Below are 22,273 nucleotides of genomic sequence, written 5' to 3'. Positions count from 1 at the left end.
CCACTGCTGAGTTTTCCAAACTTGCTGGCATATTGAGTGTAGCACCTTAACAGCATCATCTTTTAAAATTTTAAATAGTTCAGCTGGAATACCATCACTTCCACTGGCCTTGTTATTTGCAGTGCTTTCTAAGGCCCATTTGACTTCACTCTCCAGGATGTCTGGCTCAAGGTCAGCAACCACACTACCTGGGGTATATGAGACATCCGTTTCTTTCTGGTATAATTCCTCTGTGTATTCTTGCCACCTCTTCTTGATGTCTTCTGCTTCTGTTAGGTCCTTTCCACTTTTGTCCTTTATTATGGAAATCTTTGTACGAAATGTTCCTTTCATATCTCCAATTTTCTTGAACAGATCTCTGGTTCTTCCCATTCTATTGCTTTCCTCTATTTCTTTGCATTGCTTGTTTAAGAAGGTCTTCTTGTCTCTCCTTGCTATTCTTTGGAAATCTGCATTCAATTTCCTGTATGTTTCACGATCTCCCTTGCATTTTGCTTGCCTTCTCTCCCCCGCTATTTGTAAGGCCTCATTGGACAGCCACTTTGCTTTCTTGCATTTCCTTTTCATTGGGATGGTTTTCGTTGCTGCCTCCTGTATAATGTTACGAGCCTCCATCCATAGTTCTTCAGGCACTCTGTCCACCAAATCTAAATCCTTAAACCTGTTCCTCACTTCCACTGTGTATTCATAAGGGATTTGACTTAGATTGTATCTTACCGGCCCAGTGGTTTTTCCTACTTTCTTCAGTTTAAGCTTGAATTTTGCTATAAGAAGCTGATGATCTGAGCCACAGTCAGCTCCAGGTCTTGTTTTTGCTGACTGTATAGAGCTTCTCCATCTTTGGCTGCAGAGAATATAATCAATCTGATTTCGATGCTGCCCATCTGGTGATGTCCATGTGTAGAGTCGTCTCTTGTGTTGTTGGAAAAGCGTGTTTGTGATGACCAGCTTGTTCTCTTGACAGAACTCTATTAGCCTTTGCCCTGCTTCGTTTTGATCTCCAAGGCCAAACTTGCCAGTTGTTCCTTTTATCTCTTGACTCCCTACTTTAGCATTCCAATCCCCTATAATGAGAAGAACATCCTTCTTTGGTGTCACTTCTATAAGGTGTTGTAAGTCTTCATAGAATTGGTCAATTTCAGTTTCTTCAGCACCAGTAGTTGGTGCATAAACTTGGATTACTGTGATGTTAAAAGGTCTGCCTTGGATTCGTATCGAGATCATTCTATCATTTTTGAGATTGCATCCCAGTACAGCTTTTGCCACTCTTTTGTTGACTATGAGGGCCACTCCATTTCTTTTACGGGTTTCTTGCCCACAGTAGTAGATATGATGGTCATCCGAACTGAATTCACCCATTCCCGTCCATTTTAGTTCACTGATGCCCAGGATGTCAATATTTATTCTTGCCATCTCATTTTTGACCACCTCCAACTTACCCATGTTCATGGTTCTTACATTCCAGGTTCCTATGCAATATTTTTCTTTACAGCATTGGACTTTCCTTTCGCTTCCAGGCATATCCGCAACTGAGCGTCCTTTCGGCTTTGGCCCAGCCGCTTCATCAGCTCTGGATCTACTTGTACTTGCCCTCCGCTCTTCCCCAGTAGCATGTTGGACGCCTTCCGACCTGAGGGGCTCATCTTCCAGCGTCATAACTTTTATATGCCTGTTGTCTTTGTCCATGGAGTTTTCTTGGCAGGGATACTGGAGTGGCTTGCCGGTTCCTCCTCCAGGTGGATCACGTTTGGTCAAAACTCTCCACTATGACCTGTTCATCTTGGGTGCCCTGCTCGGCATAGTTCATAGCTTCTCTGAGTTCTTCAAGCCCCTTCGCCACGGCAAGGCAGTGATCCATGAAGGGGGCTGAAAGCTTAGCATACTACTATAGTGGTGCCTCGGGTTACATACGCTTCAGGTTACAGACTCCACTAACCCAGAAATAGTACCTCGGGTTCAGAACTTTGCTTCAGGATGAAAACAGAAATCGTGCTCCGGCGGCGCAGCGGCAGTAGGAGGCCCCATTAGCTAAAGTGGTGCTTCAGGTTAAGAACAGTTTCAGGTTAAGAATGGACCTCTGGAACAAATTAAGTACTTAACCCCAGGTACCACTGTACAGTGGTACCTCGGATTAAGAACAGCTCTGTTTATGAACAATTCAGTTTATGAACTCCGCAAAACTGGAAGCAGTGTCCCGGTTTGCGAACTTCACCTCGGTCTAAGAACGGAAGCCGAACGGTGGAAGGGCACTGGCGGCAGGAGGCCTCACCAGGGAAAGTGCGCCACGGTTTAAGAACGGTTTTGGTTTAAGAACGGACTTCCGGAATGGATTAAGTTCATAAACCGAGGCACCACTGTACTTTAATTAACTGCAGCATTGGGACTGAATTATACGGGAAGTGAGGTGTATCCCTCTCCTTTCCACCTGTGACCAGGCCAAAAATCCACACAAACTCAGGCCACAGGCAAGTCTGGTTCCTGCTGGCACTAAATGGGAACATTTTACCTAAATGTCATATCTGCACCGGGGGAGGGAGGACTTTTGCCTTGATAATTCCTTGAAGAAATGGATGAACTTCCCCATCCCGTGTACCTTTGCCTCTGTAACAATCCTCCATCCCATTTCTGCGATGACCTAAAGAAAAACTGGAGACATCTCTGTGTACTCGCATTTGGCATAAGGTGCAGTTTCGTCGTGAGAAGATCTGGCAACTTGCCCCAGACCACACAGTAAATTCAGAGCAGAGGTAGGATACTCTGATCAAAGCACAGCTCTCCATCTATCAGATATCGCCGGCTGTGCGGCTCTTACTTAGCAATAGTACAGTGGTACCTCTGGTTACGTACTTAATTTGTTCCGGAGGTCCGTTCTTAACCTGAAACTATTCTTAACTTGAAGCACCACTTTAGCTAATGGGGCCTCCTGCTGTCGCTGCACCACCGCTGCACGATTTCTGTTCTCATCCTGAAGCAAAGTTCTTAACCTGAGGTAATATTTCTGGGTTAGTGGAGTCTGTAACCTGAAGCGTATGTAACCCGAGGTATCACTGTATGGGGTCCCAGGCACCTGGGGCTATTCCTCGACTTGGATGACTGAATGCAAAACTCCATGTGCATAGAATATTAGGTAAAGGTTCAGGACCCCTGGACAGTTAAGTCCAGTCAAAGGTGACTATGGGGTTGCGGCACTCATCTCGCTTTCAGGCCAAGGGAGCCGGCATTTGTCCACAGACAGTTTTCCGGGTCATGTGGCTAGCATGACTAAACTGCTACTGGCATACAGAGGACCGTGATGAGTCTCATTGTGCCCGGAAATGCCGTTTACCTATTTATCTACTTGCATTTCGTGCTTTCGAACTGCTAGGTTGGCAGGAGCTGGGACTGAGCAACGGGAGCTCACCCCTTCGCAGGGATTCGAACCGCCGACCTTCTGATTGGCAAGCCCAAGAGGCTCAGTGATTTAGAGGTTTAGCTTGACATGCTGACTTTTTATGTGCATAGATTTGTGAGGCTTCCATCCCTCCCCTGGGAAAATGCTCTTTTTTGTGTGCATTCTTTTTTTTAAATAACTTTTTTATTCAAAATTAAAACAAAACATATTATCCAGAAACATATCATCCTTATTTCCCCCCCCATTTTTCCTCCCTCCCCCTCCCTCCTCCCACAGAACCCCCCCACCCCCCCGACATCCCTCAGTTCCAGTCTTTGATTTCTCTAAAAATGCGGTTTTCTGCATGTTACACAGTTGTATAGATCCCCAAACTATTTAGCTGATTATTATCAATAAAAGGTTTGTGAATGTTTATTCAAAACCAGCCAAGGAGTCCAGTTCGCTTTGTTGCGTCTTCAAATACTTTGTAAAGGGTTCCCATTCATCTTTAAAGTCACAGTTATCCTTGTCCCGTAGCTTGTATGTCAATTTTGCCAGTTCTGCATAGTCCATCAATTTTTCAATCCCCTGGGAAAACATTCAACCATGCAATGCCCCGTCCCCATTATGGCTTAGTCCTTGCAACACTTTTACCACCTCTGCTGGTTCCATGACTGAGCAGTGATTTGAACTTCGTGCTAATTATTCCCATCCATTTCCACCCACCCATCTTTGCTTGGCCCCAAAGCTTTAGATCTGAGCCATTTAGCAAATTGGTAATGTCTGCAAGATCTGTCTCACTTGCTCCATTCCCTGTTCTGTTTTCACTGAATCTGGCTGGACAACTGAGTCCTGAAACAAACATACTGAGTAAAAACATTTTTCATGTGTTATTTCCCCCATCTCACTTCTCGTTTCAGAACGATGGAGGTTTCCGTCAGTTTTCACAGAGGACAGTCTCCCATCACCAGTTCTTTGACTATTACCGCAACGAGATGTGTAAGTACATATCCGGCAAGAGCCAGGAAAGAGGAATACTTGACTGTTGTTTTTAATTATGGCTGATGTGCTGCTGGTTTTAAATTGCAGTGTCCATATCAAAAGGTTTCTATTCCTGGGAATGTACCGTATTTTTCGCTCTATAGGATGCACCCAACCATAGGGCGCACCTTGTTTTAGAGGGGGGAGAACAAGAAAAAAAATTCTCCTCCTCTCTGCTCAGCGCCTGTAATGGTTCTAGGGGGGTTGCTCGTGTGTAAGTTGGTGCCACATCTGGCTGGGTTACCTGGGTGAACCCTTTCTGTCCGGACAGCCACCCATCCGTGGCTGTCTCAATCGCTGGCAGAATCCGTCAGTGGGCGTTTCTTGAACGTCTTCCAGCATAGAAGTTCTTTGACGCCCAGTCTCCTCCTACTCTCCCTGCGCGGAAGTCTTCTGCGCAGGGAGGGTGTGGGCAGCGGAGGACCCGTGCTCTCCCCACTGGTCTCCTGCGAGGAGTCCTGGAGCCTTCTCTCCGATTCCCCCATCTGCCCCCCTCCTCTACTGGTGCTACGCTGATTTCCTTCCCCAGCGGATGGGCTGCCTCTCTCCCTACTGGGACCCTCTCCGGCATCCCTCTGGAGCCTTCCCTCCGCCTCTGGCTCCGATGGCAGTTCCCTGACAGCGCCCCTTCAGCGAAGCGGCAGGAGAAACGGAGCCCCTTCCATTTCTCCTCCTGCTTGGCTGAAGGGGCGCTGCGTAGCTCTCCCTCTCTGCTGAAGCTGGGAGAGTCTTGCTCTCCCGGCTTCAGCAAAAGGAACCTGAAGCCTCCGGAGCACAGCGGGAACTCACGCTGCGTTCTGAAGGCTTTGTGTTGCTTTCGCTGAAGCCTGGAGAGCGAGAGGGGTCGGTGCGCACCAACCCCTCTCGCTCTCCAGGCTTCAGCGAAAGCAACGCAAAGCCTCTGGAGCGTGGGCTTCAGAGGCTTTGCATTGCTATCTCTGAAGCCAAGGAGCCTGCATTCGCTCCATAGGACACACACATATTTCCCCTTAATTTTTGGAGGGGAAAAAGTGCGTCCTATAGAGCGAAAAATACAGTATCTGAATCCAGTCATCCAGATTTGCTCTTCCTTCTTCCAACCTCTCTGCCCCAAGATCAGATCAGGAGTGGAGCAGGTGATTTTGTCTAGACCTGGACAACAGGACTCCGTTGATGTCTCTGGGCAGCTCTTTCTTCCACCATGGGAGACTTCAAAATAGATTCTCAAAATGAACCAAGAAGTGACAACGAGATGATTCTTTCCATATACCGTACTTTCCCATGTATAAGACAAGGTTTTTTTTTTTATTTAAAAATGATGTTAAAAATTGGTGGTCGTCTTATATACAGATAGTGGGATTGGTTGCTGCCGTGAGCTGAAGTTTGTCAGCGATTATTGGGCATGTTATTGGTGGCTGTGGCAAGGGGTGGTGTTGATTTGGCAACGCTTTTGCAACGCGTGCAAGTGGCAGAGCATAGGTCAGGCGGGTGAGCGATTTTCGGCATCCCCCTCTAAAAAAAAGCTCAGCAACTCTGGGCAATCTCCCCCCCCCCCCATTTTCTTAATTTGGAGTCCCCCCAAATAGGGTATGTCTTATACACAGAAAAATACAGTATATTTCTCCCATTCATATTCTCTCTCTGTCTCTCTCTCTCTGTCCTCTGTTCCAGTCACCCCACCCACCTGCTTGCCCATTTCCCCACTTTTTCATCCCTCAATATTCTGTGCTATCAGGTTATTATGGGACTGTCAGAGGAGTTGTTGATGTTTTTACCTTCTTTGCTCCTTATTCCCCTTGAGCATTTCCTGGGCATCTGCAAACCTTAGTTTACCTTGAGTCTGCTGCTACCTCCCTTTTGTCTGTGGGTGATACAGCTTTGGTTACATCGGCAGAAACAGGGGAAGACTTGAAAAAGTTCTTATGTACACATGAGGCCCATTTGCTAGGACTTCCAAAACCACTTCCTTTGGCAAGCCCCTTTGAGAAGCATCTTTATCACTTAGCACCCACCCAATGTCCTTGCTGTTGGAGAAGAATCCAGAGGTTAACTACAAGCAGAGTTCAGACAGCAGTTTTACCATTATAAAGAGGACTTAATGTTCTGTCCTGGAAAAAGCAAAAGCAAAAACTCCTGCTAGTAGAAAATCCAACGATTGTAGCAAGAATAAAACAACAATAAATTTTGCAAATTGATTTTATTTTATTTGTCTGCTATACTGAGACCATTTGTTAGCAGACATAGCAGGATCAACATTTTTTTACAGCAGACAGGGAGAAGTGGTAACGCTTCAGGAGACTTCAATGCTAGTATTGTTGATCCAATTTTGTTTGTATTTTTTTCCCTTTGCATTGTGAAAAACTGTAAGCAAGAAGCAGGGAAATGGGGTGGGATGGGGGCGGTGGATTCTTATCTATTTAACTGAATTATCAGGGGTTTTTAAAGATATAAAAGAGAGAGGAATAAAATCAGCAGCCTGATCTTTGTTGAAGCCAACTTACTTACTCATTTGGCATCCTAGCCCTGTATGCTGTTTTCATAAACAGGAAACACATTTGCATATTTTCACTGCCAGAAGAGGCAGCAGCTTCAGGAAAATACACTGCTGAAACAAGCAAGTCCTAAATATTGCAGCTGCAGAAGATGTCTTTCTCTCTTTCTCTCTTTCTTTCTTTCTTTCCTGTGCTGTTAAGATATTCTTTTACTTGCTAAGAGAGAGAGAAAAATTAAGGAGAACAACTGAATTTAGGCTGTCCATAAATTCAGGTACGCTTTATAAACATTAGATAGAAATTTGGAAAATCGTATCTTCAGGGCCAGACAACAAATAAATGAAGAACCTCATTAAGTGTTTTTGTTTGTTTGTTTCTGGTTTAGTTTAGGGTGGTTGTTTTTCAGAACAACAACAACCCAATTTGGATACCCTTAAGAGTGATGAATGATGAGAACTGTTTTAAAGGTTTGTGCACGTGATCAAAATTCCACTGCATTTCCGCCACCTGAAAATGAATGGATTTGCAAATTCCTTTAAGTGTGCAACAGAGATTATGAGCCAATCCAATGCAGTAGGTGATTTACAGTAGAACAGAGATGGAATTTTGCCATTCTTATTGGTACTGTAGATCATCTGATGTGCCTTGTGAACTGGTTATGTTTTCAGCGTAGTGTAATGCACACACACACACACACACACACACACACACACACTTTTATTCTTTTTGTAAACCACTTTGTGGGTTTTTTCAACAACAACCCGGCGGTATATACATTTTCTGAAATAAATGAATAGTAAATATAATTTCAGCAAATATAATTATGATCTTTCCTTCTCTTCCCCCCCCCATAGGCAAATGGCATTATTGCACTTATAGTTATCCTGGTATTGCTGCTGTTGCTGGCGCTTGCCCTCATGTGGTGGTTTTGGCCCCTGTGCTGCAAAATAGTGAGTGAAATAAATCTGCAATGTGACATTCTTATCTCTTCCACCTATGTTATCTTGGTAGCAAATGGCTTACTTCATTGTACCATACACAGTTAGACTGTGGAACTTGCTCCCAGAAAAAGCAGAGACGGCTGCTCTGTGATCCTTGGATGAAAGGTCGTATAGAAATCTAATAAATAGAAATAATAGATTAAAAATCCACTATTGCAGGCGGAATGCCTTGGGATTCCCAGTGAATGGTATTCACAGTGGAGAGAGGGCTGTTGCTTTCATGGGGCCTGTCTACAGGCTTCCCACAGACATCTCGTTACCACTGTGAGATTACTATGCTGGACTATAAGGGCCTTTATCCTGATCTAGCAAGTCTATCTTTTTCTGCAACTGTTGTATTAGCTGGCAAACAAGCCAGGAGGTCTTCCATTTTTTGCTTCCTGTTTTACCCGAACTATGGTTTAGTTCAGCTTCAAACCATGGCTTCATAATACCATGGTCTGCTTCGAAGTTGCGAGTCTACTACTGTTATTACAGTCATACCTCGGAAGTAGAACGCCTTGCAATTTGAACGTTTTGGCTCCAAACACCGTAAACCCAGAAGTGGTTGTTCCGGTTTGCAAATGTTCTTTGGAATCCAGACGTCCGACATGGCTTCCGATTGGCTGCAGGAGCTTCCTGCAGCCAATCGGAAGCTGCTCCTTGGTTTCCAAACGTTTTGGAAATCAAACAGACTTCCGGAGCGTATTCCGTTTGAGTTCTGAGGTACGACTGTATTATCATTGCTGTTCATGTTATTATTTATTGAATTTATATACCGCCCTATAGAGGTCTTGGGGCAGCTCACAGAACAAACCACAAAATATATAACCAACCCAATAACAACCCCCCCCCCCCCAAGGCCACATTTTAAAAGGGCATAGGATGTCAATCAAAGTAACCAAAGCCCTGGTTAAAAAGGAACATTTTTACCTGGTTCCTAAAGGAGAACTTCCCTGGGGAGAGGTTTCCATAGATGGGGAGTCACTGTAGAGAAGGCCCATTTTCATGTTGCCGCCCTCTGGGCAAAGCCTGAAATTAAGGCTACTGGAAAATTTCCTGGTTTGTTCGTTCGTTTGCTCCGTCATGTGAACAGAGGCACAGAAGGGCTGGGACCATAAGACGCTTTCACATTTCAACATAATGAGACAGTATATGATTGTCCAAATGTGACCGCAGTCTCCAAGCCACACCTCACATCTTCCCAACTGTAATACAGTGGACGCTCGGGTTGCAAATGTGATCCATGCGGAATGCACGTTCGCAATCCGCAGCATTCGCAACCCGCGCCTGTGCGTCTGCGCAGGCGTGGGTTGCGAGTCGGTGCTTCTGCACATGCGCAAAGTGCAATTTGGCGCTTCTGCGCATGCGCGACTGCTGAAACCTGGAAGCAACCCATTCCAGTACTTCCAGGTTTTGGCAGTCCACAACCTGAAGTGGATGCAACATGAGGTGTGACTGTATGTGGGTTGCAGGATTGTTGCAAAGAATGGGTGAGGCAGTTTGCTTGGAGCCCTTTGAACACTGAAAAAGTGCCATATAATAGTATTAACAGGTTTTTGTTTTTGTTTGGGTAGGACTGTCGGAAGTTGCTTTCATAGCAAATGAAAGACCATACTGGCTGGTTGTGACTCTCGTGGTTAGGCAGAGATACTAGGGACTGAACCATGGGACTTATTGTATGCAAAGCAAGTGCTGTTCTACCGAGCGACCTTAAGCGTCTTACATTCCTCCTGTATTTATTTATTATTATTTTTTGTATCTGTGTCCCAAGATGAGCCTTGACAGCCGATGGGAATAAGGCTCGTATTCTATTTCAGCAACTGAAACTGATTTGCTTAAGGCACCTCTTTATTTATCCCATGTCTACAGCCTTGCCGGTTAGCTCAGTTGGTTAGAGCATGGTGCTGAAAATGCCGAGGTCACGGGTTTGATCCCCGTATGGTTGCATATTCCTGCATTTCGGGGGTTGGACTAGATAACCCATACATTAATATATATTTAATTCTTTATCTAAAAAAGAGAGCACAATATATTACATTCCTATGATTCTATCTTAAAAATAAAAAATACTGTAGGGCTAGAGCAACAACAACAACAACAACAACAACAACAAAAGGACGTTGAAGGGGAAATATGCTGCCCCTCCTCTTTCCATTCAGCTTTCTTTTTGGCAGTCGCCAGTTGGCATCTAGCATGTCAGATGAATTGGGCATGCTGTTTAATTTTTGGCAGGAGCCAGTTGAAAGCCCCCCCCACCCCACTTGATCTACAGTCCATGCACACAACCAGGTTGTTGGTTTTTCTTTTTTTACTTCTTTCTCTCCTTTCCCCCCCATCCATCCCCCCCCTTTTTTTTTTAAAAAAAAGGAGTTTACTGTTGACAGTTCTTTCACTCTTCTCTGAATGTTAGAACATATGACTGCATCAAGCTGGCTCTGGGCTCTGGTGCTGACATTTCTTAATGCCCACCTCGTTCGAACATTTGAAAAGTGTTAATGAGCAGATCAAAGGGACTGTTGCCTGAAGCAACTCGTTTTTAAATAAAAAAATAAAACACATTTATAATTTTTTTAATTAAAAGAGAGAGAGAGAGAGAGAGAGAGAGAGAGAGAGAGAGAGAGAAAGAAAGAAAGAAAGAAAGAAAGAAAGAAGGAATCAGCTGCCCTCCAAAATAGTCGCCTTAATTTTTTTGGGGTTTTCTTTTCCTTTTCGTGGCTAAATAAAATACGAAGCAGGCCGTTTCTGACAACGATGATAATATAACCAAACTCAAATAAAATTGGAGAAGACTCAAAAGTCTGCATATGGTAAATAAACTGGAGATTGAGTCTCCTGGGCCCTTGGGATGGTATTTAAGAAATCTGAATTAAACAGAAATGCTGGCCGCCTTGCAATATTATGTCTTTTAACATCTGCAAGTTCTCAGCCTGCAGAAGTTGCCTACACCCCCCCTCCCCTATGATAAGGATGCTCATCTTTATTTTGAAAGGAAAGATCAATCAAATTAATTTGTGGGCAGGATGCTTGTATTTGGACATGTGACTTTGTGCAAAGTACGCAGGTTACCTGGGTCCATTTGATGCAGTTCTGCTGACACAGCTAAGAACGCTGCCTGCAGAGGAGATTGCAAAAGAACCTCATCCCAAGCACACTGAGCTGTGCTTTATAGAAGAAAAACTTGAGTACCATTTTTATTCATGCACTTATTAACAAATTTACAGAACTAATAATAATAATAATAATAATAATAATAATAATAATAATAATAATTTATTTATACCCCGCCCATCTGGCTGGGCTTCCCCAGCCACTCTGGGCAGCTTCCCCAAAAATATTAAAATACTGTAATACACACCAAACATTAAAAGCTTCCCTAAACAGGGCTGCCTTCAGATGTCTTCTAAAAGTCTGGTAGTTGTTCTCTTTGACATCTGCTGGGAGGGCGTTCCACAGGGCGGGTGCCACTACCGAGAAGGCCCTCTGCCTGGTTCCCTGTAACTTAGCTTCTCGCAGTGAGGGAACCGCCAGAAGGCCCTCGGTGCTGGACCTCAGTGTCCGGGTAGAATGATGTGGGTGGAGACGCTCCTTCAGATATACTGGACCGAGGCCGTTTAGGGCTTTAAAGGTCAACACCAACACTTTGATACGCTCACTTTCTTCCACTATTGGCCTCCAAGGTGGTGTGGTCTGACCAAGGCAGAATTGATCTGGATGTTATATTTCTGTTGATGCAGCCTAGAACACAATTAGCTTTTTTCTTCTTCTTCTTCACACTGCTGACTCATGTTTACCTTGTAGTCCACTAAGACCCCCCAGGTACTTTTAACATGTACTGCTAGTAAGTCAGTTGTCCCCCGCTCCCATCTTATTTTTGTGCATCTGCCTAAGTGCAGAATCTGACATTTGTCCCTATTGAAATTCTTTTTGTTCATTTGGGCCCAGGTCTCCAATCTGTTAAGGTCATTTTGAATCCCTATCCTGCCTTCTGTGGCATTAGCAACCCCTCCCGGTTCGGTGTTATCTGCAGAATCGATGAGCATCCCTCAATTTCTTCATCCAAGTCATTTATGAAGATGTTAAACAACAGCGGGCCCAGGACAGAATCCTGCAGCACCCCACTTTCCACTTTCCTTCCAGGATAACAAGGAACCATGAATGAGTACTCTTTGGGTTTGGTCAGTCAAACTGGCTGCAAATCCACCTAACAGTTACCGACATTTTACCAGCTTCTTCACAAGAATGTAATACCAATACATGTCTTTAGGCGCTAGGCAAAAACCTTCCTCTTTACTCAGGCCTTCAGCCATTAAATTATCTATGGGCTGTTAAAGATGTGTGTGTGTGTGGGGAGGAATAATCATTACAGTTATTTTTATTATTATGCTTTCTATTACTGTGCTTTGTTTTATGTCTTTATTATTATGCTCTGTAAAAATACATTTTAATGTTGTACGCTGCCCTGAGGTCTTTTCATAAAGGGCAGTTTGTGTATGTATGTATCTGTATCTATCTATAGCTATAGCTATACACATATTATACAGTCAAACCTCTGTTGTCGAATGGCTCCGTTTTCAAATGTTTTGGCTCCCAAACACCAAAAACCCAGACGTAAACGCTATGGTTCCCGAACTTTTTTGGAACTTGAATGTCCAATGCAGCTTCTGTTTTGAGTTTCCCTATTGAATTGAGGCTTCCGCTTTCAGGTTTTGAACGTTTCGGAAGTCGAATGGTCTTCTGGAATGGATTACAATCTAAAACTGAGGTTCCACTGTATATATGTTTGTGTGTGTATAAAAATCTCTGTAGCAGAGAATTTGAAGCCGGGTTATCCTGTTACTATGCAAGTCTCAGTGATCTTTGCCTTTTGCCTTTTATCCTTTATTCCACTCCCCCCTCCCCAAATTAGGTCATCAAGGACCCTCCTCCCCCTCCACCACCAGCTCCAGTAGAGGTAAGTTGTGAAAGTGCTTCGGAGGTTGGTTACTGCAGACACATTTTTCTGTCTTGGAGCCAGTGACTCAGAAATGTAAATAAGCAAAGCTGGAGATACTTGCCCATTTCTTATCCCAGGTGGTACCTTTTCCTGGTCTCTTCCAGAATCACCTGGTTACGTAGATAGGGATTGAGGTGAGGGGTGGGGTACAGAAACATGGAACATGATGACATCATGAGTTGGATAGGTGGTCCTACACATTATGAAAGGAAAGGCAGATACAGTGGTATCTCTGGTTGTGAACTAGATCCGTTCTGGAGGCCCATTCGCAACATGAAAAAAGCGCAACCCGCAGCAGCACATCTGTGCACGCGTGGGTTGCGATTTGCCGCTTCTGCGCATGTGTGTGACGTCATTTTGCACTTCTGGACATGTGTGAGTGGCGAAACCTGGAAGTAACCTTTCTTGTACTTCCGGGTCACCGCGGGACATAACCTGAAAGAACGTAACATGAAGCAAATGTAACATGAGGTATGACTGTAATTCAGGGATGCCATTTCCAATGAAAACTCTGTTTCGAGTCCAGTGTATATATCTGCCTTAAGAGGGTATCATTTATTGTACAGTGGGTTACAAACACCTCAGGTTACAAACACTTAGGGTTACAGACTCCACTAACCTAGAAATAATACCTTGGGTTAAAAACTTTACCTCAGGATGAGAACAGAAATCATGCTCCAGCAGCGTGGCGGCACCGGGAGGCCCCATTAGCTAAAGTGGTATCTCAAATTAAGAACAGTTTCAGGTTAAGAACGGACCTCCGGAACAAATCAAGTTCGTAACCAGAGGCACCACTGTATTGGGTTATTACCTTCATGAAGGAGAATCCCGTGATGAGGGCTTTGAGCTAGACAGAATGCTGCTTCTTTCATTCATTTCATTTCTTAAATTTATATAAAACGATAAGTTCTAAATAAACAACGAATTGCAAATGATAATGGAAGGCAGTTTACGATACGTAACACAAATGTCACTACGTAACGTGATATCTGTATAGCATCAAAATCAAAACATTGATAGAAATGTAGTTATGTAATAAAATATGGTTTCTCTTAATGGCATGAAAAATAAGGTTGGGGAGAGGGAAATCAGAAACAGGATGTCTAAAATACAGAAACAGTGCACAGATGCACAACATTCTCTCAAAGGTAGCTCTTAATCCTGGCCACTCACAGAAAATGACAGGCCCTCCCAGCTCACACCCTTTCCTCTCCCGGTCTTTCACTTTGAGTGAACTTCAATTCCCTGAATCTCACTCAGGGCCCTTCCACCTTCCATTATACAGTTTCATGTGGTTTCTGCCCTTGGCTCCCAATGGTGTCCCAGAATTGGAGGCAACAGAGGGGTAATTCCCTCTAGTATCTGTCCCTTCAAGGTGACTCCTACTAGCAACAGATAGGTAGCCGTGTTGGTCTGCCATAGTCAAAACAAAATAAATTTTCTTTTCTTTTCTTCCAGTAGCACCTTAAAGACCAACTAAGTTAGTTCTTGGTATGAGCTTTCGTGTCTCCCCACCTTCTCACTATATAGAAGGGTCTGGTGACTTCTGTTTCAGTGTATCTGAAGAAGTGTGCATGCACACGAAAGCTCATACCAAGAACTAACTTAGTTGATCTTTAAGGTGCTACTGGAAGGAAATTTTCCTACTAGCAAGTCACCTGGCAGACTGCTTACCCTTTTTTTCTTCCCCACCCTGAAAACAAACCCCAAACGTTTTGCCTGAAGAAGCTTGATTCTACCTTTTTTTGCAGCGTGATAGTGGTTATGGCAACTCCTGATGTTATTTGGGGTATTTTAGAAACATGTTTGATCATATACCACCCCAATTTAAGTCCTGGTAGTCAAACGAGCAGCAATAAACAAAGCGAATATTGGTAGTCGAGTGTAGGGTGACATTTCTGTGTATGTGGCGTACTCCATTAGACAGATTGGTTCCCCAGAAGTACATAGGTAAAGGGCCTGTGTTGCTCAAATGGGAATTGGGGGGTAATAGACACTTCAAAATGCATTGCGCTGCAAATTGATTTTCCTTGCACATAACCAGAATCTCAGCTTTATGCGTTCTGTGGATGAAGGCACCGGGAAGGAGGGAGGGGGAAAATTGCTTTCTGATTCAGAGAAGATCTTATTCATGCTTTCCCCTGCTCCCCCAGAAGCAGAGCTTTAAACACGGGAGCATCTTCTGATCATATCAAATATCTCAGATATATATATATATATATATATATATATATATATACTTAAGTGCTCTCTTCAATAAAAGCTTATTTCCAGGTTGCACCGTGTACATCAGTTATGCATCCACCCATATTTTAAGTTGCTCTGAAACAGAAAGGATAGTACATACTTCTGGGGCAATCCTAACCAAGTCTACTTGGACAGGCTTCCTCAAACTTGGCCCGCCAGATGTTTTTGGCCTACAACTCCCATGATCCCTAGCCAGCAAGACCACTGTTCAGGGATGATGGGAATTGTAGTCTCAAAACACCTGGAGGGCCGAGGCTGAGGGAGCCTGTACTTGGAACTATTGAATTCAGTAGGACTTACAAGAAGGGTTAAGGTTGCAACCTTAAATTACTTTAAGGTAATAGCATTTCTTTCTTTCTTTCGTAAAATCCGGATACAGTGGTACCTCGAGTTACATACGCTTCAGGTTACATACGCTTCAGGTTACAGAGTCCGCTAACCCAGAAATAGTGCTTCAGTTTAAGAACTTTGATTCAGGATAAGAACAGAAATCGGGCTCCGACGGCGCGGCAGCAGCAGGAGACCCCATTAGCTAAAGTGGTGCTTCAGGTTAAGAACAGTTTCAGGTTAAGAACGGACCTCCGGAACGAATTAAGTACTTAACATGAGGTACCACTGTACCACTTAATAGCAAAACAAAAAACCCCCTCAAAAGTGGTTTACAAAGAGAATAAAACAATAAAATTATCCATTGAAACAACTATTAAGAACATTTTTTTAAAGTGAAATAAACTAAAAAGAGATTAAAGCATATATACATTGACATCCTGCAGATCTGGGTAGACTTATCAAACCAAAAATGTTTTTTGAAAGTCCTGTAAAGAGTATGGTGAAGGTGCCTACCTGATTTCAGTAGGCAGGGACTTCCAAAGTGCAGGTGCTGCAACCCTAAAATATAGATTTTTTACAAATGTGAAACAGGTGTTATGTGTCACTTGTAACAGTGCCAGTTATGCACATCAAAGTTGTTGACCTTGAGGGTAAGGCCACCTCTCAAATAAATTAGTCCCAAATTGCCAAGGGCTTTATGTCACACTGCGTGGAGGAAAAAACTTTAAACACGTAGCAGAGTTCCCCAAAAATAGACCAGAGGCAATTGTATTCCATCCAGAAGAGCTTTACTGCTACGGAAGGCAAATGAGCATAATGGTCACAAATCCAATACATTCAGGATTGGCACAGTCCATAAGAAATCCAGTTGCAGCAGACTTAGATTAAACTTGACAAGAACTTATAATAAGACTAAACCTTAACACTATAGCATACGGAACACCACACTAGAACAAAGAGATAGGAAGAGAAGTGAGTGAAACCGAAGCTCCTCCTGGCTTGACTATTATAGTCACCCTGACCTTGACAGAAAGATAACAGAACAAGTTTAAACCAGTTGTACTGTCATACCTCGGGTTGTGTTTTTTCGGGTTGCGGACTGCCAAAACCCGGAAGTACCAGAATGGGTTACTTCCGGGTTTTGGCGGTCGTGCTTGCGCAGAAGTGCTAAAGTGCGCTTTCCACATGCGCAGAACTGCCGAATCACAACCAACACGTGTGCAGGTGCGGGTTGCGAATGTGCATCTCACAGATCATGTTCGCAACCCAAGCTTCCACTGTACTCAGCTTCCCAAAAGGAATAACCCAAACATGAGAAACCTTCTGCCTGTTTCTTTCACACAGAAAGACACTTTCCAGAACACTCTTGAATTAATCAGAATAGGAAAGAGCTCTACACATCAGATCAATGTTTTCCGTGCTAAGAAATGCAAACTGACACTTTTACATACTAATAGTAACACCTGATTCCCTCTCCCCTCGGAACATAGTTTAGGGTTCAGGCATAATACTAAACTGTGGTTAATTGAAATCAGAAAGTTCTGAGCTCATCCTTGCAAGCATGCTGGGTGAAGGAAGGGGGAGAGAAAGGCTGGGTTTGGTCAACCCAAAGGAGACAATTCACCATCTCCTATTTTCATTAGATCCCTTTCTTCAGAAAGGGCCAATAGCAAGTTGGTTGGAAAAGACCTCTAACCTAAGAGCAATTTCTTTCCCTTTTAAACAAACATCTCCCCTTCAAATCTCTTTTGGGTTTTTCCTCAGGAAGAAGAAGAAGACCCCTTGCCTAACAAGAAATGGCCAACTGTGGATGCTTCCTACTATGGCGGGCGAGGAGTTGGAGGAATTAAAAGAATGGAGGTTTGTTTTCTTGAGCCTTGAGTTGCTGCCGCTCGAGATGCAAAGCTGTGAGGCGCTAGTGGTGTCTCTCGGCTTTGCCTCCAGCGCTGGCAACTGTGCGCTGTGTCACGTGTTACCATGATGAGCCAGGAAAATGGAAGTGCTGCTCTCCTCCCCTGTAGTTCTCCAACAAAGGGGGAAATGTGTAGGAGAGAGGGGCTGGAGGAGGAGAGAGGGGCTAGAGCCCTCTTAGTGGAGCCACTCAGAGTAGTCAGTACTGATCTCAATGGACGCAGTATGATGGAGACTCCTGTGTTCCTGTGCAACTGACCCTCCTTGCAGCTCTTCTTTGTGGCTTCCTACTTGGGACCGGGAGAGACATCACCTTGCCAACAAAGGTCCGTATAGTTAAAGCTATGGTTTTCCCAGTAGTGATGTATGGAAGTGAGAGCTGGACCATAAAGAAGGCTGATCGCCGAAGAATGGATGCTTTTGAATTATGGTGTTGGAGGAGACTCTTGAGAGTCCCATGGACTGCAAGAAGATCAAGCCTATCCATTCTGAAAGAAATCAGCCCTGAGTGTTCACTGGAAGGACAGATCGTGAAGCTGAGGCTCCAATACTTTGGCCACTTCATGAGAAGAGAAGACTCCCTGGAAAAGACCCTGATGTTGGGAAAGATGGAGGGCACAAGGAGAAGGGGACGACAGGACGAGATGGTTGGACAGTGTTCTCAAAGCTACCAGCATGAGTTTGACCAAACTGTGAGAGGCAGTGGAAGACAGGAGTGCCTGGCGTGCTCTGGTCCACGGGGTCATGAAGAGTCGGACACGACTAAACGACTAAACAACAACAACTTGGGACAGGACAGGGATAGGGAACCTGTGCTCCACACCCGGGGTCGTTGGGTGACGGCTCTCCTCACCATTGGCCATGGTGACTGGGGCTGACAGGAGGTGGAGTCCTACAACATAATGCAGGTGTCGGGAGCCAGCCAGCAGTAAATCGCATGGAGTATGTGAACTCTTTATTAGAAAAACAGGATATGCCAGGGATGCCAGGCCTAACGTGCACAGCAACTGTTTTTCAGTAGCCCCACTATTGCTGCCACTCTGTTCCAGTCTCACCCATGTAAGCTGCAGTAATGCCAGGGGTCAGGTGAGTGGCTCTGCCCCGCCCTATTGGATGCTACTAGATTGGCAAAGGCTGGACCAAAGCCTGGATCTTGTGTTGGTTCCAGCAAGGCTCTTCTTGCAGCTCAAAGAAATTTTATGTGTTATTTTTTGAGGTCTGTAGATCATGGTTGCTTTGACTTCTCTCACGCGATCTGGTACCTGATTTGATGTCAAGTTGGGTTTTTAAAGTTAATATGGGTTTCTTTTTAATATTTTAATTTTTTAGAAAGCCTCCCTCAGTTGACTAATTTTTAATTGTAGCCAGATTGACTTACTTCCCCTGATGTCAGACTTCTTGGAATTTCCCCCTTTAAGTTTATTCAAAGGGCAGTTTTAGGCATCTCTCCACAGAATTAGGGAAGAACTGATTTCATCGGTTTCATTTCTTCAGGGCTTTGAAAAAGAGAGAGAGAAGCTTGTTTCTACAACTGAATGCAGAAAAGAACAAGTCTTTTCAAGACATGTTACAATCCTTTTGGAAAAAATTACAGTGTGGCATCAGTATTCTCATCTGCAGACCATGTGTATCAGAAGCTCCTATTGTTCCACAGCTGGCGCAGTGTAGTGGTTAAAAGCATGATCTGCAAATCCCATAAACTCATAGGAGGAGGTGCTCTGGCTTAGGCAAGGCACTGTCTCTTAGCCACAGGCCCAAATCTGTTTTATGTGGATGATCATGTCGGCTGATGATCCAGTGCTGCAGCATCTGGAATGCAATGGGATTCACTTCTGAGTGAATACCTGGGGTTCTTCTGTAACTTAGAGCTTAATAGAGAATTATACTTGAATCAGTGCATTTGTTTTTGCAACTGTAAGATTCCAATTTGCATGTGGCTTAGCATGAATAGGGATGTGGGTGGCACTGTGGGTTAAACCACAGAGCCTAGGACTTGCCAATCAGAAGGTTGGCGGTTCGAATCCCTGCAACAGGGTGAGCTCCCATTGCTTGGTCCCTGCTCCTGCCAACCTAGCAGTTCAAAAGCACATCAAAGTGCAAGTAGGTAAATAGGTACCGCTCCAGCGGGAAGGTAAATGGCATCTCAGTGCGCTGCTCTGGTTTTCCAGAAGCGGCTTAGTCATGCTGGCCACATGACCCGGAAGCTGTACGCCGGCTCCCTCGGCCAGTAAAGCGAGATGAGCGCCGCAACCACAGAGTCGGCCACAACTGGACCTAATGGTCAGGGGTCCCTTTACCCTTTACCTTTATCTTAGCATGAATGAGCAAACATGCAGGTTCCTGGACTGAAGATTGCCGTAGTGTTCCTTCCTTGGTTCTGCTGCTGCTGCTCCATCAAGGGGGAAGCCATAGTTTGGCTTAAGGTTACGTTTGAAAACCAGGTGTGTGTAACCAAGGTTTGTTCTTGCTTTACCACTTGGGAGAGACAAACCATAAGCCCAGGTTTGGATGTGATTCTAAGCCAAAGCATGGCTTAGCCCTGGCAGTTCTGCAGGACCAGGGGAGGGGTCCATTATCTTTGGTCTGGGAGTTCACCTGTGTGCTGGTATGGAGTGAGCCAAGGCTTGGCTTAGCGCTACATGCAAACTGGTCCACCTTGACCACTGGCTTGAGTACTGCGTGTCCCTACACAAGGCCACCTTGAGAACGGGTCTTGCTTTCTGCAGGTTCGCTGGGGCGATAAAGGGTCGACCGAAGAAGGCGCCCGACTAGAGAAAGCCAAAAATGCTGTGGTGACAATCCCTGAGGAACCGGATGAGCCATTTCAGCCTAGACCTCCGAGACCCAAGCCTACCTCATTGCCTGCTCAGGAAAAGTGGTACACGCCTATTAAGGTACACACTGGGTCTTTTGTCATTGAAAGCAGTGTTTGCTTTGCAGTTGTCTAATGGGGCAAACTGGGACAGCTGGGAAGCCTGGGGAAACCAAGCCCCCATTTATACAAATTTAAGACCACTGGGGGAAACAGCATTGGCAGTGGGTTGCTGAGAGGGTAGTGGAACACAAAGTGTGCACACAAAGGGAACATCTGGAGGTATTAGGAGCCTTGACTCTTAAACCAGGCCTCCTTCAGATTAGCTCATATCAAGGGATAGGGCATGATCCTATCAAGGTGCATGGAGCCAACTAGATATCTCATGGGAGAGGGATGGGGGACATTTATTTATTTATTTATTTATTTATTTATTTATACATACATACATACATACATACATACAAACATCAAATTCAAAATCCATATTCATTTTCTAACATAAGCCTATTACATAGATTACCTAAATTAAAATATATCTAATGGCTCTAGGCTTCCCTTTGCTGTATGTAAATACAACACAATTAACAAATTATATTATAAATGATACTATAGGTTCCCATATACCCCCCCACTCCCTTCACCCATGTGTGATCTCAATATTTTACTTTTTCCATCTTGTTGTGTTATTATAATTTAATAATTATTCAGTTGATTCTATTATTATTTTCTTGCTTACCCCTGCACGTTTTACACATTCTCTATTAATATTTCAATTCCGGAACCATATTTTTTCATATATTCCTTCACTCCATCCCACTCTCTAATTATTCTGTATTTTAGTGGCCTCTAACAATTGCCCCCAATTTTGCCAGAGTTTGTTTTGCCATTCTAATAGTGATGGGATTTTCTATGGGAGAGGGATGGGGGACTTGTGGCCCTCTGGATGTTCTTGGACTCCCAACTCCCATCGTGGTCAGGGATGATGGGTGTTGTAATCCAACAACACCTGGAGGGCAACACATTCTCCCTCCCTGAGGATGTTAAAGGCATCAGCGCATTAAGGAAAGAGCAGCAATTGGAAGGGGTAGAGTCAGGAAAGAACGGGAGTGTGCAGGGCCTGAAGGCTGTGGTGGAACTCAAAAGAGAAGATGCAAGTTGGCTGGGTGGAGAGAAGAGTATTATTATTATTATTATTATTATTATTATTATTATTAATATACTACCCTATACCCGGAGCTCTCAGAGTACAGTGGTACTTCTGGTTGTGAACGGGATCCATTCCGGAGGCCCGTTAGCAACCTGAAAAGAACGCAACCCGTGTCTGCACGTCTGTGCACGCGCGGGCCGCGATTTGCTGCTTCTGCGCATGCGTGTGGTGTCATTTTGCACATCTGTGCATGCGTGAGCGGCGAAACCCGGAAGTAATCCTTTCTGGTACTTCCGGGTCGCCGTGGGACGCAACCTGAAAACGTGCAACCTGAAGGAAACGTAACATGAGGTATGACTGTATATAAAATAAAAATAAAACAATAACCCAATAATACACTCCCCCCCCCCCAAGAAAGAGCCACATTTTAAAATGGTATGTAGGATGTTGATCAGGTCAACCAGAGGTCTGGTTTAAAAGAAACTTTTTTGACTGGCGCCTAAAGGTGTATAATTATTATTAATAATAATAATTTCATTTCTATACCGCTTTATATTTTAAAGAAAGAATCTCAAAGCGGTTTAAAACACATTAAACCATGACAGATGGCCACCCAACCTTTCTTTAACCCTCCCCCCCCCATGAAAGAGAGTCTACAACCTCCCAAGGGCGACAGTTCCACTTGCTGATTCTAGTTGCAGCAGCCCAGGATCCATAAATTTCCTCAAGACTCCAGAGTGTGCTGCCTCTTATAAAGACCCATATGAGGTAGTCTTGTAAATAATAATAATAATAATAATAATAATAATAATAATAATAATAATAATTTATACCCCACCCTTCCCGTTTCAGAAAATCAAGCTCAGGGTGGCTAACAACAAATTTAAAACACTTAATCGATGCAACAAAAACCAGCATAAAATACAGTATAAAGCGTGAATAACAACACATTCAGAATTCAAAAA

The 22,273-nt window shown here is 44.1% G+C and overlaps 1 protein-coding gene across 1 annotated transcript in view; it reads left to right on the top strand.

Annotated features, from left to right (window-relative positions):
* ANTXR2 (ANTXR cell adhesion molecule 2) overlaps positions 1-22,273 on the top strand; it is a 157,314-nt gene that overhangs the window by 74,219 nt on the left and 60,822 nt on the right. Inside the window, exons 11-15 of the mRNA XM_079990947.1 lie at positions 4,291-4,369; positions 7,737-7,832; positions 12,772-12,816; positions 17,200-17,295; positions 20,073-20,240. Coding sequence (XP_079847073.1) covers positions 4,291-4,369; positions 7,737-7,832; positions 12,772-12,816; positions 17,200-17,295; positions 20,073-20,240 — 484 coding nt within the window. The remainder of the gene's footprint in view (positions 1-4,290; positions 4,370-7,736; positions 7,833-12,771; positions 12,817-17,199; positions 17,296-20,072; positions 20,241-22,273) is intronic.

This window comes from Podarcis cretensis, assembly GCF_951804945.1.
Source record: "Podarcis cretensis genome assembly, chromosome: 9".
Taxonomy (NCBI): domain Eukaryota; kingdom Metazoa; phylum Chordata; class Lepidosauria; order Squamata; family Lacertidae; genus Podarcis; species Podarcis cretensis.
The sequence above is the reverse complement of the archived record's forward strand: the minus strand, read 5'-3'. Positions and strand labels throughout refer to the sequence as shown.